This window comes from Microcaecilia unicolor, chromosome 2, assembly GCF_901765095.1.
Source record: "Microcaecilia unicolor chromosome 2, aMicUni1.1, whole genome shotgun sequence".
NCBI lineage: Eukaryota > Metazoa > Chordata > Amphibia > Gymnophiona > Siphonopidae > Microcaecilia > Microcaecilia unicolor.
The window spans coordinates 329,775,617-329,790,139 of record NC_044032.1 but is presented as its reverse complement, the minus strand read 5'-3'; the positions used below and the strand labels follow the sequence as shown (position 1 = coordinate 329,790,139).

Sequence of the window (14,523 nt, the reverse complement as noted above, 5' to 3'; positions counted from 1 at the left end):
TAAAATAATACCATTTTATTGGACTAATACATTTAGCTTTCAGAGGTCAAAACCTCCTTCCTCAGGTCAATACAGTATAGTGCTGTTACAGTATCCTATCCTGACCTGAGGAAGGGGGTTTTGTTCTCCGAATGTTAGTCAAAATGTTTTAAAGTTAGTCTAATAAAAAGATTACCTTATTTACATATTCTGTTATAAACATTTTTTAACACAGCTACAATACTACTTTATCCTAAAGCAAAAAAATAAAAATGTATATTTTATTTACAGTTTGTTGTCTCTGGTTTCTGCTTTCCTCATCTTCTTTTCACTGTCTTCCTTCCATCCAGCATCAGTCTTCGCTCTCTTTCTGCCACCCAGTGTCTGCCCTCTCTGCTGTCCCCTCCATCCAATGTGCCCTCTCTCTCTGCTCCTTCCATCCACATCTGCCCTCTCTCTCTCCCTCCCATCCACAGCTGCCCTCTATCTCTGTCCCTTCCATCCACCATCTGCCCCTGTCTGCCCTCTCTCTCCCCCTTCCCAATGTCTGCCCTTTCTATCCCTTCCATCCACTGCCTTTTCTCTCTGCCCCTTCAATCCACCATTTGCCCTCCCTCTCCCATCCATCCAGGGTTTGCCCTCCCTCTCGCTCCCCCTTCCATCAAGTATCTTCCCCTCTCTGTCTCTCTCTCTCTGCCCCCTCTTTTCGGCCCCCAGTTTCAGCCCCATTATCCCACCTGCCCCTAGTTCCAGGCCCAGCCCACATCTCCCATCTGCCCCCCCTTTTGACCCCCAGTTTCAGCCCCACTATCCCACCAGTCCCCAGTTTCAGCACCAGCCCTTTTCTCCCACCAGTGGAGGGAGGCCATGTGCTGGGGCGGTCTCTGTACTTCAAACTAAAATGCTTATCTGTGAGCTTATCTTTACGTTTTCTGCTATTATGGTTAAAGTTATAACTTGGAATGTTGGGGGCATTCACTTTCCTATTAAGCAATCAAAAAGTTTTGCAATGTCTGCAGCCTATCAAGGCTGATGTAGTTTTTCTTCAGGAAACTCATTTATCTGAAAAGGAGCATGCTAAATTGCCTCACAGGTGGGTGAGTGATTGTGTGTCGGCACCAGCTGACGGTAAGAAAGGGGGAATTGCCATTCTCTTTAGGGTGGGATTAGGTGCTCAAGTCCGGAAGGTTGTTAAAGTCTCTGGAGGGTGCTTTGTTTTTTTTCTAGGCCCTGAAAGGCCGACAACCGGTTGTGCTGGGCAGTATTTATGCCCCCAACCAATAGGATGGTACCTTTTATAAATGCCTCACCCACACACCTTTGGAACTCTCCTCTATACCCATGATATTAGGTGGTAATTTTAATATGGCCTGGGACCCTAAGTTGGACAAATTTTGCCCTTCACCATGCCCAAGGGCCTGGTCAACGAGGGGGTTGCCTGGTCTCTGTGAGCTGCTGGATCTTTTAGATATTTGGCGTGTTTTGCACCCGCTTGATCAAAATTATACACACCTATCTCGGGCACATGGTACACAATCACGGATCTATTATTTGCAGATCTCCTGATCCCTTTTGAATTCTGTTAAAGATTCGCAGATTGGGCCATGTGTTATTTTGGATCATGCGATTGTTTGGTTGGAGTGGCTGACTGCTGGGGCTGGACAGCCGGCCCGATCCTGGACCTTTCCAGCTTATTTGTATCATAATGTGGAATTTAGGGAGCATTTACTACAAAGTTGGTCCAAATATGCGCAGCTTAATCGGCATAGTGTTCATAATACGACCATATTTTGGGAGGCTGCTAAAGCTGTCTTGCGGGGTGAAACTATTAGTTATGTCAGTCATTTCAAAAAAGCGAGGGATAGGGAGCTTCTCCGTCTGGAGTGAAGGCTGGTGGTTCTGCGCCGTAAGCATCGCACATCACCCACTGCTGCACTGAAACAAGAGCTTTTGTCGGTGCAGACGGCGCTTAACTTGCTACTTCATGAACGTTCAGTTAAGTCACAAATTTACTATAAATTTCAATTGTACAGACATGAGAATAAGTGTGGAAAGTTGTTAGCGAAGCTAATTGCTCAAAAGCAGGCTTCAAAATCTATACTTACTATCAGAAATGCTCAAGGAAGGGCAGTCCATACTGATAGAGATATCTGTGAAGTCTTTTGAACCTTTTATCGAACTTTATATACTCCCCCAGAGACTGTTGATTTGCCAGGCCGCCTCTACTTGGAGGGTCTTGATCTCCCACACCTGTCGCAGTCAGATCATACATTTCTATTTTTAAAAAAAATATATTTTATTGATAATACAACAATATACAAACATAACAAGATAATATCAGATATCATCAACTTGTGTCTAGTCTATAGTCCCGCTCCCTCCCTCAGTCAGTGGTGTTGATTCCCGCTCTTGAGATTGTTCATATGCTGACCAGATGTTCGTGAAAGTTCTCTTGGTGCCTTTCCTCTTGGCGGTCAATTTCAACATCTGGTATAGAAAGTCTACTTTATGAGTTATCATTTGCAATGTAGGTGTTTCTGCTTGTTTCCAGGCTCGAGCTAAGGCTATCTTAGCCGCTACAAAATATTGAGTAGCCAATCTGTGTTGTCCACTGGAGACTGAGTGAGGCCGGAAATGGAGGAGGCAGTGTTCTGCCCTCTTTGGGTATGATTGAAGCAGCACTGTGTTTACCAACTTCACCACTTCCTCCCAAAACAATTCTACTTTCGGACATGTCCACCAAATATGGTAGAATGGTAGAATGTGCCCTGAAGGCCACATCCCCGCCAACATTGTCCCGAGGTTCCTGGATATATCTTTTGCAATTTATCTGGGGTATAATACCACCAGTATAGTAATTTATGCCCATTTTCATTGATAGATTGTGCTGGGGATACTTTGAGTAAGTATTCATAACTGCTCATCCATGTTGTTCTAGGGTGAGCGAATTGCAACACCCTCTCCCACCTCTTATGATAATTAGCTTGAGGGTCTGTCCTACCCAATAATGCAAGATATATCCGGGATATACTACCTCTGCCCCCTCCCCTGCGCATTGCTAGTTTGAGGGTTATTTCTTCTAAATCTAACTCATCTTGCGCTCGCCTTCTAATAAAGTTACGTAAACAGCAATAGTAAACAAGGTCTCTCTCCGTCAATCCATATTCTTCCTGAAGTTCCCTAAAACTAATCATATTTCCCTCTGACCATACTTGCCCTAGTGTGTATAGGCCTGCTTTAGCCCAAATGTCAAATATCTTTTCTGATCTCCCCAGTGGGAAACCCTCCGCCCACTTAATCACTGTTCTTCGATAATATTTCCTTTCCAGGAACATACGCCTTCTAATTTGTAGCCATGTTTGGAGAGGATGTTTTAGACTAATAGGTAATCTTTGTATTATAGGTGTCAGCTCTCCCCCTGATAGCCACAATATATCCTCTATCGCGTATCTACCTATCCATGCTCTCTCCCAGTGCATCCATTTCTTTATTGCCCCTGGGGCCCACTCTGCTAATATTCTTAATTGTGCTGCTTGGTAATACAGGTAAAAATTGGGTACTCCCATGCCCCCTCGGTCAAGTGTTTGATACATCATGGCTCTACGAACACTTGGAGGTCGCTTCCTCCATATGTATCTAAACATCTTCCTATTTAGCTGTGAGAAAAAGGAGGTAGGAATCGGTATAGGCAGTGCTAGAAATAAGTATAATAATTTTGGGAGCAACATCATCTTGATAGCATTGATACGCCCTTTCCAAGATATATTGAGGCCTTCCCATCAATCTAATTCTTGAAAGAGTTCATCTATCTTTAAGGGGAAGTTAGCCTGAAATAGATCTGCTGTATTGGGGGTGATCTGTATTCCTAAGTATTTGATAGATTTTTGTGCCCAGGCGAATGGAAATGCATCTCGCAGTCTCGGTATCTCTTCATTCGGTACTGTTATGTTTAATAGGGTAGATTTGGTTAGATTGGATTTAAACCCGGATACTGCTCCATAATATGTCACATGATCTATTGCTTTTTGTACTGATATTGCAGGTTGCGCGAGGGTAAGTAGTATATCATCTGCAAAGAGCAGACGTTTCTGCTCTTTTCGCCCTCTTACTATACCCCCCACTTCCTCATCATTTCTCAATATACAAGCTAACGGCTCTACAGATAAAGCAAAAAGAAGTGGGGAGAGAGCACACCCCTGCCTAGTGCTGCGTCTAAGCGGAAATGTAGCTGTATATGATCCATTTATTTTTAATACTGCTTTCGTGTCTTTATATAAAAGTTGTAACCACTGCAGGTATCGTCCCGTTATTCCCGCCTGCCGCAGCACCGCAAAAAGGTATGTCCAATCGACGCGGTTGAATGCCTTTTCTGCGTCAATAGAGAGCAGTACTGCCGGTATTTTTTCATCCCATGTATATTGAATAGTATGAATGAGGCTTCGGATATTGTCAAAGGTTTGTCGCCCTATGATAAATCCAACCTGGTCTTCATGAACCAGGCTTGGGAGCTGCTTTTGTAACCTATGGGCCAGTATTTTCGTAAAGAGTTTATAATCTACGTTGAGCAAAGATATCGGGCGATATGAGCTACATTGTTGGGGATCATTGCCTGGCTTCAAGAGCAATGTATTTGCTGCTAGCTTCCACATTTGTGGTATCTCTTGAGCCTCTTCCAGTTCATTAAATAGCCTCTCTAATATTGGGGTCAGGTGTTTTGCAAATATTTTATAAAATTTTATAGTGTACCCATCAGGGCCGGGTGCCTTGCCATGTGCACTGTCCGTAATCGCCCACTTAATTTCGTCCGATGTTATAGGGGCCGATAGAGTTTCACTCTCCACTCCTTTCAATTGGGGGATGCCGCTATCTCGAAAGTATTGTTTCACAATTGCTGGCTCTAATGTGGGTTCTTTCTCGTATAGTGAGGTGTAGTATTCTAAGAAGGTTTTTTGTATCTGTTCTAGGTGTGTGATGTGTTTTCCACTTGCATCTCGTATCCCCCCTATGTGGTTTCGTTGAGTTTGTTTTTTAAGCTTATTGGCCAGTAGCCTACCCGCTTTCTCCCCGGACTCGAAGTATTCTTGTTGAGTTTGCTGTAATTGCGCAGCTAGGCTTTCCAGTTGGAGCTCATTAAGTGCTAATCTCAATTGGTGTAGCTTCTCTGCCTCGTTAGTGTCAGCTGGCTGTGCTTTATGTTTCTGTTCTGTTTGTCTGAGTTCCTTTCTAATATTGTTTTCCTGTTCCATGCGAGTTTTTAGTATATGGGCTCGCAATGCTATTAGATGCCCTCTGGTCACTGCCTTTAGGCCTTCCCACAAAGTGCTCACCTTGACTTCGCCCGTATCATTGAATTTGAGGTATTCAACAATATGTTGTTCTATCTCCTGTATATTCTTCTCATCATATAGCAAAGTGTCGTCTAGTCGCCAGTATCTTGTGCCTACAAAATGAGCCCCCAGTGTAAGTGTCAGCACAACCGGAGAGTGGTCAGACCATGTGCGGGGTTCTATGCTGGTACCCTGTGTCTTACTCGCTATGTTAACATCTCCTAAGCAGCCATCTATTCTAGAATATGACTTATATTTGGGGGAGTAATATGTATAGTCCTTCTCATTACCATGCTTCTCTCGCGATATGTCTATCAGTCCCCAGCGGGCCAATAGCTTTTTCAGTAATTTCCTATCTGCTTTAGCGTATGTTGCTGATCCTGTGGAGTTATCTACAGGGGGATGTATGGTGACATTAAAATCCTCTCCCATTAATAAGTGGCCCTGTTGGTATTGTTGTAGGATTCGTTCTATCTGCTCCAAAAAAGGGCCCTGTCCCTGATTAGGGGCGTACACATTAAGTATAGTATAAATGCTATTGTATACAGAAACCACCATCAACAGGTATCTACCTTCTTTATCACTTATAGTTTTCAAAACTTGCCATGGACGAGACGCCGCAAGCGCTATCAAAACCCCTCGCTTTTTGGGCATGACAGCGCAGGAGGAAAACTTAATGATAGAGTATCGTCCATGGCTCACTAGTTTCTCATGACATTTTTTCAAATGAGTTTCTTGCAATAGAACTATATCGGCCTGCAAGCGTATCATATCTTTGAACATTAGCTTTCGTTTTGTAGGTGAATTAAGCCCTCTTACATTCAATGTAACACCTTTCAATTCTTTATCAACCATAAACAGAGAAGATTTCAACTATATAGTCACCACTGGCATCCCTCTCCCAGATCCCTACCTCCCACCCCCCTCCCCTCATCCCCAAAACCCATGTATGACATATCTTTCCCTTTGGGTGAGACATGCCAAGGAGGTAAGTGAATGCAATCCCGAGATATTACCAGCCTGGTGCTGTTGCAAGTTGTTCAGTCAAGTAACGGTACAGTCCCCTCCGATGATGTTTATCATAGCTCTTTGCGAGCTCCAATATTTATAATCCGTCAGCGTTGGTTGGGCCCTGTATGGCCAGACTGCTGCCTTCTCAGCCTTCCTCAACCCTGCGAGGCACGCTGCCATCGCGCTTTGGTGCTGCTGTGTGAGGCGGCCGTTGGGCGGCTTGAGTGCGCGGATTCCGCCATTGCTCTGTGGTCCAGGTGTTCTTGGGCCTCCTCCAGCGATGTAATTCTGAATTGTTTGCCGGCTTTATAAAATAGCAGGGCGAAAGGATGTTGCCATTTGTACTTTATACCTTCCGCTCGTAACTGTGCAGTGAGTGGCTGTAATTCTCGTCTGCGCTTAAGCGTAGTTGCTGAGATATCTTGAAATATTTCAAGCGGATAGGTGTTCCATGTGATCGGGCCACTCGCCCGTGCTTTATGCATAAGTTTTTCCTTAACTTTATAGTCAGAGAAACAGGCCACAATATCTTTGGGCACATTGGCCCGTCGCAGGCCCAGCGCCCGATGGGCCCTTTCAATCTGTATATCCTCAGGTGTAGTGACTTGCTCCGGCGTGGTCAGGAGCTGGGCTGCTAGGTCCTTCACTACCTGTTCACAATCATTATGTTCTGGTAGTTCCGGGAGCCCCCGTATTCTAATGTTGGATCTCCGACTCCGATTTTCTAAATCTTCCACCTTATCAGTTAGAAAGCGTAGGTTCGTGCGCTGTTTCTGCACGGTAGTCTCGATGGTATTTAGGGAGTCAGCTCTTCCAGTCCGACTTCCACCTCGTTAACTCTGTTCCCTAATTCTGTGATTTCTCCTCGGAGTTCTGCTCTGAGTTGTGCGAATTCTTTGCGCATCTCTTTCATTTCCATTTTAATATCCTGGAACCAGGTTTTAAGCTGCTCCCATTTATCGGGTAGTAGCTCACTGTCTCCGTCTTCCCCTCGCTCTTGTTGGGGCGACGGCAAGCGTGTCCACGTGGCGTTTTCATTCGCGCCTGAGTTCTCGGCCTGCATTGTGGTTTTGGCCTCGCGCTGTCGATACGCAAAAGTAGTTAAATCTGCCGATTTAGTTTTAATGCTCGACATCTCCAGTGTCGCTGGTCTTTCGCTGCTCTATTCTGCAAGTTGGGGCTGTTTAAAGAAGCTGAATGTAGCTATATGCTTTGTTTTTCAGGCTGGGTGTCGGGAGCTCTGCTATTAGACCTCCATAACGGAGCGTGACGTCACTTCCTACCCAGATCATACATTTCTAAATGCTCCTATTCAAACGGATGAAATCTCATGGGCGCTTGGTAAGAGTATGTTGGGCAAGGCTCCCGGCCCAGACAATCTAAGGGCTGAGTTCTACAGATTGCTAGGGGAGGCTATTGTTGACCCGCTGACTGCCTTATTTAACTCGTGGGTAGAGGCGGGTAAATTATCTGAACGTTTAAATATAGCACAAATTGTTGTTTTACCGAAACCGTGCCGGGACCTGAATCTTATAGACCCATATCACTTATTAATCACGAGGTGAAGATGTTTGCAAAAATCTTAACCAATCGACTGGGAAGGATATTGCTCTTGTTCATTCATGAATCGCAGGTAGGGTTTGTGCAGTGACGATTCGTGACTAAAAATATTAGACACATTTTGACATCCTTGGAAGTTGTGGCTGAGCAGGCACTGCCAGCGATATTGATTAGTTTTGACGCCAAAAAAGTGTTTGATCATGTATCTTGGGACTTTCTATTTGCAACACTGGCCGCCTATGGGTTTGAGGGTTGGTTTGTGTCTGTGATTAGAGCACTCTATACTTACCCAAGGGCAAGAGTTATGGTAAATTTGAGATCTGTCAGGGGACTTTGCAGGGATGCCCAATGTCACCTCTTTTATTTGCGTTGTCCATAGACCCACTGATTCGAGATATCTATTAAAATATCGACATAAGGGGAGTGATAATTGGGGCTGAACATTTCAAATTAGCAGCCTTTGCTGATGACCTTTGGTGCTCCTGACAGATCCCCAAATTTCATTGAATGCTTTACTGGAGTCCTTTTTGGAATATGGAGATTTTGTGGGTTTTCGTCTTAATTTTGACAAGTCGGTGGCCTTGGCAGCCTCAGCAGATCTTCCGCTGGTATGGCGAGGGACCTTCCCGCTGAAATGGGCACATGGTTCCTTTAAGTATTTGGGTGTTCTTCTTGCGCCTCAGGTAAATGATCTTTATAATCTCAATATGCATTGGATGTTCCATGGGATGGAGGAGCAGTTGGATAAGTGGCAGGGGCTGCCTCTCTCCCTTGCGGGGAGGATCAGCCTTATTCATATTTATTTATTTTATTTATTTATTATTTATTTGTTACATTTGTATCCCACATTTTCCCACCTATTTGTAGGCTCAATGGGGCTTAAATAGTACCAGAGAGGCGTTTGCAGACTCTGGTGTAAACAAATACAAAGTGATATTGTGGTAAGATCACCATATGTGGTATCATATGGTGATATTGCCCAGATGGCTGAATCTGTTTCAAACCATGCCCTTATGGATGTTAAAAAAAGATGTACAATGATTTAACCGATTGGTTAGCAGATTTTGTTGGGCCAAGCGGAAACCCAAAACGCGTTACCAGCTGCCAGGGCCGCCGAGAGACTGGGCCAGGCCCGGGACAAGGCCGCCCCCGGGCCCTCTCTCCACCCCCGGGCCCTCTGCACTGACCTTAAGCACCTCACCTTTGAAAGCGCAGCAAGCAGCGGCAGACCACTCATTCCTTCTGTGTCCTGCCCTTGCGGAAGTTACATCAGGCGAGGGCGGGATACGGAAGGAAGGAGTGGTCTGCCGCTGCTTGCTGCGCCTTCGAAGGTGAGGCGCTTAAATTCAATGCCAGGGAGCGATGGAGGGCGGGCGGGGTGGGCCGGACTGCGGCAGCAGTGCCGGGCCCCCCCCCCCCGGAGGCCCAGGCCCGGAGAATTTTGTCCCCCCCCCCCCACTCTCGGCGGCCCTGCCAGCTGCTATTGGACAATTGGGCGCAGGGGAGAATGGGTTTGCCCAATTTACAGTTATATAATTATGCATGCCTTTTGCGCAATGTGTGTGACTGGATTTACTCAGAAAGCCATTTTACGCCACTATTTTGAACAAGGGTACTTTGCTCCTTATGATTTGATCTCCTTGCTACATGCAGATCGTCATTTGTTACCTGTTCATTTGAAGATCTCTGTGCTTTTAAACCCTTTGTGGGAGGCTTGGAGATATTTGGTAAAAGCAAAAGGTATCGGAGGGGATCAGTGGATTCCTGAGCTCCTCTCTGTATGGGGTAACCCATCTTTCCTCCCCGGTTCTGATGATAAAGCCTTCAAAAGTTGGAATCATGGGGGAATTAGTAGACTGAAACATGTCTGGGATACCGCGGGTGGGCTCAAGTCTTTAGAGCTATTGAAAGGACATGGGAATATACAATGGGGAGATGTCTATGCACATTGTCAGTTAAAGCATTACATTCAAGTATTGCGGGTGGAGTCCTTGGGTAAAGGTACTGGAGCTCAAGTGCATAACTTTTTTGACACGATATCTGAGTCTTCCACTTCTATTTCAGGAATCCATAAAGATTTGTGGAGCTGGAGGATATCAGACATCGCTGGGAACTTGACACGGGATTGAATTTGGAATTGTGGGATATGCTCTCCGCTATATGGAGTATTCCAAAGCTCACAGGAAGTGCTTCTTATAGAGAGTGCTATTTTCGGGTTCTTCTGAGGGCCTATTTCACTAGGGTTCAGGTGGTCCATGTGGGGGGTTTGTCCTCTTCAGTATGTCCCAAATGCAACAAGTCAGACAATACTTTTTATCATGACTTTTGGACATGTGAGCAGGTCCGCTGCTTTTGGGATCGGGTCACTGCGTATCTGTCATCAATCATTCGGCGTCAGGTGATGCAGTCCCCGTCCCTTTTGCTGCTGAACTGTTTCGGGTCAGTGAGGGGAGCCTTGGCGGACTCAAGGATGATGCTCTGGAAGGCCTACCTGCTGGCACGTAAATGCATTTTGCAGACTTGGGTTTCGGATGCACCCCCTGAATATTGGCATTGGCGCAATCAGCTGCATCAATTGGTAACATGGGAGGCGAGGGAGGCAAGAGGTTCCCATAAACGTAAAACTTGCTTTCAGAGGTAGAAGTTTGGTGATCAATGTAATGTGAAGGTATTGACTGGCTGATTGGACTACTACTTGAGTTTGAACTCCATGTAAGATCCACAATTAACCATGAAGGTACCTGGGGGGGGGGGGATAGAGGGTAAGGAAATACGAAGTTATTAATTTCCCTGATCCAGTGGGCTTGGGGGGTCATAAGAAACCCGACCTCCTGAGAGGGGGCTTTGTGTTGTTTTAACATCTGGGGATAGGTGGGGAGGGGAGGGGAGGGTTAAGGGGGTTTGGAGGCATTAAGAGGGAGGGGTTTGATACTATGCTAAGCTTATTGCTGGATTGTAGCTCTACAGCATGGGGGTGGTATGAGGGTGAAGGGGGATAAACGAGAAATACTTGTTGGTGGCCCATTTTAGTGGCTTCATGTTTCTGAACTACACTGATTGGTCAAATATTTTCTGTCATGAAACATTTGTATTGGTTATGTTTGAGTTGCCAATAAAAATTGATGAAAGTACAAATTACATTGATTGATAACAAAGGAACTAGCCAAAAACTGTTCCAACCAACATGATAATTTACCAAATGTTTATAAACACCGCTGTACATTCTATAGAAAGAAAAGTATGGCATATGTAAATGTGTGATTTCACAAGTTCATTTTCCCTCATCCTGTTTTGTCTTAAAGCTGGAACTAGAATACCCTCTAGCCATTCTGGTTTTCAGGATTTCCACAAATGCGTATTCATTATGGATATTCTTAAACTCAGACTAACAAAGAGTACTCCTTTAGGACTGGCTGAGAAATACTGGCTTAATTCATCAGTGCGTGTCCATGCTTGTTTTATTTGCAGGAGATAAATATTGATGACTCTGGACTAAGTAATTTCAATCTTTCATTTCAATGTTAGAGAATTTGTAGAAAATATTGAAAAAAATAATCTTGGCACATTCTGTTTAATTGTGGCTACCAGTAGATTTTGTCTAGTGGCCTAGTGGTTAGAGTGGTGGACTTTGGTCCTGGGGAACTGGGTTCGATTCCCACTACAGGCACAGGCAGCTCCTTGTGACTCTGGGCAAGTCACTTAACCCTCCATTGCCCCAGGTACAAATAAGTACATGTATATAATATGTAAGCCGCATTGAGCCTGCTATGAGTGGGAAAGTGCGGGGTACAAATGTAAGAAAAATAAAATAAAAATAACCATACTGTTTCTTCAGAATTACACAGAGAATGTAAATTTATGTTGTATAAATGAGGGATTGCCCACATCTTTTGCCAAAGTGCAACTTATCCCTGAGAAACATGGGTGTGTTGACTTGGGGGAGAGAAAAGAAATGAGGAGAGAACAAAGATTTGTTGTTCAGTAAACTTTAGTCTTCAGGGTAATCTACCAATCCATGGTTACTTTGTCCAAGAACTTGATAATAGGGTGTGCTTGGTTCGCTACGGGCTCATTTTTGAAACAGAAAAATGTCCAAAAAATAACATAAAGCAGCAGATGGACATTTTTTTGCAAAAATGTCAAAATCACTATTTTTATAACTCATGTTTAAGACGTTTTTCTCCGCAGTTCGTCATATATCAAGGGGGCATGTTTTGGGTGGAACTAGGGCAGGCTTATGATTTGGACGTTTTTCTGCAATAATAGAACATTATAAAAACATCCAGGGCTCAAAACAGGGAGTTTTTGGCTAGACCTGTTTCAATAATGACTAAGTGCCAAAAAGATGCCCAAACTGACCAGATGACCACTGCAGGGATAAAGGCATGACCCCCCCCCTTTAATCTCCCAGTGGTCACTGACCCCCACCCCCTAAGAGGTAAAAGTGATATATTAGGCATTCGTCTTTGAGCTGCAAGCAGGTCCCTGGATTAGTCTAGTGGTCAGTGCAGTGGACTGTAGAGAAGGGGACCCAAGCCCATATCCCATTCTAACTGATACACTTGTAGTAGGAAGTGTGAGTGGCCCAAAAAACACAAAATGCCTACTGAACCCACATATAAATGACATCCGCAGGCATAAGGGCTATTGTAGTGTGTACAGTACATTTTTTTGCTATTTCTGGAGGGCTCACCATACAATATAAAGGGGTTATGATGTGATGTGTACCTGGGACTTTTTATGTGAAGTTCACTACAGTGCCCCCTATGCTGCCCTAGTGCTATGTTGGGATGTCTGTGTGACCAGTCTAATAGGACTGCTGACCACCAGACGTCCCGATGGCTTGTTTTAGTGTGGTTTTTCCCTTAGATGTTGTTTGAAAACCGCCCTTAAAGAAAGACACACTGAACACAAAAATGTCTAAAGTAGGACAATTTTCGAACCAAAAAGATAGATGTTTTTCTGGTTTGAAAATGACCATGTTTGACACTGGATGTTTGGACTTTTTTTTTTGCTAAACATCCAAAATCAGATTTGGACATCATAACGAAAATGCCCCTCTACATGTGTTGTTATTATTGTTGTTGTAATTATAACCTTATTGTTTTATTCTAGCAAATCCTCTGGGTGTACTTATAGCAAACCTGCTATCACCTTTCATTGTGCAAGAAAAGAAATATATTCCACTGATGGTAAATGGCAAACATTTAATCAATCTTTTATTCATTCTGTATATTTCTAGACTGCTCTCCCAGCTTAAAAAAAAGTTATTTAAAGCAGTTTACAAAATAAAAATATAAAACAATCCCAATAACATAGTAAACATAGTATACAATGACAAGCAAAATACACATTAAAAAATTAAAACAATTGGCAGTAGGGGAGAGAATTGCTTGGTGGAATTATTTCCAACTTTTCTGTGTGTGTGCCTCTCTAATCAAGAGAGTACATGAGAGGGGAAAGACAGTTTGAAAGGAGCAATTCCCAAACTGATAGGTTTCAGTGTATCAACATTTTAATGCTTTATTTCTCTGGAACCACATTTTTGATCTGGCTTATTTTCAAATGCTTTTCACAGGTTTTCTCTCTTCACCAAATCTGGTCTGGTTACTCTATATTTTCATGGTTATTTTGCCCCAGATAGATCGATCTTTTTATATGTAATTTCTTTCCAACCTTCCATTGGGTTGGGAAGAAAAAACAAAAAGCCAAAGTCTGAGCAGTTTATCTCAAATTTTAAAAAAGGTGCTGCCTATCATCAAAACAATATATAATTCCAAATTCAGTACGGGATCTAGCTTAATCCCCAATCCACCATAGCTCAGGGGTCCCCATGTCAGCGGATTGATTTTCCTCTTTTCTCCACAATTCTGTTTTCTGGACTTTCAAATTATATATTGTGAGCTATACAAACTGTAATTTGTATATTTGTGTTTTTGTTAGCTAGGATTATATGCCATTCCTCCAGTAGTTGCATGTGTTCTAGCAAGTGTTGGAATTTGTGAAAAGGCACCTCCTGTTCCTCCATCAGCAAGTTCAGTGAATTCTACATCTGAGCCTTTCATTTCTGGACTGAAAAAAGTAAGTAATTTGATGTTGTTTGATTAGAATAACTACTACTATTTATCATTTCTATAGCGCTACTAGACGTACGCAGCGCTGTACACTTGAACATGAAGAGACAGTCCCTGCTCGATAGAGCTTACAATTTAATTAAATACGAACATTTAAAACTAATTATATTCTAATTTGCACTTCAAGAGACCTGAAATGGTACAGAAAAGTGTCACACAGTTTCCTTGTGGGCCAGTTTGTGGTCATTCATAGGGTCACTAATTGCTTTTATTAATGCTTCAAGATTCAGAAATTGCTCCATAGCGAGGATTATTTATATTATTATAAAATCATATTCTCCGAGGACAAGCAAGCTGCTTGTTCTCACTGATGGGTGACGTCCACGGCAGCCCCTCCAATTAGAACACTTTACTAGCAAAGGCCTTTGCTAGTCCTCGCGCGCCGATGCACACCGCGCATGCGCGGCCGTCTTCCCGCCCGAACCGGCTCGTGTTCGTCAGTCTTCTTTTGTCCGCGCTTGGGACGGTCGTGTTTGCGCCGTTTCGCGCCCCTCAAGTTGACCCTCGCGCGT

The 14,523-nt window shown here is 43.8% G+C and overlaps 1 protein-coding gene across 2 annotated transcripts in view; it reads left to right on the top strand.

The window, feature by feature from the left end:
- Positions 1-14,523, top strand: part of SLC49A3 (solute carrier family 49 member 3) — a 423,803-nt gene that overhangs the window by 230,297 nt on the left and 178,983 nt on the right. For both annotated transcript variants that reach the window (XM_030194348.1, XM_030194349.1), the window contains exons 5-6: positions 12,993-13,069; positions 13,821-13,958. In XM_030194348.1, the coding sequence (XP_030050208.1) occupies positions 12,993-13,069; positions 13,821-13,958 (215 nt within the window). The remainder of the gene's footprint in view (positions 1-12,992; positions 13,070-13,820; positions 13,959-14,523) is intronic.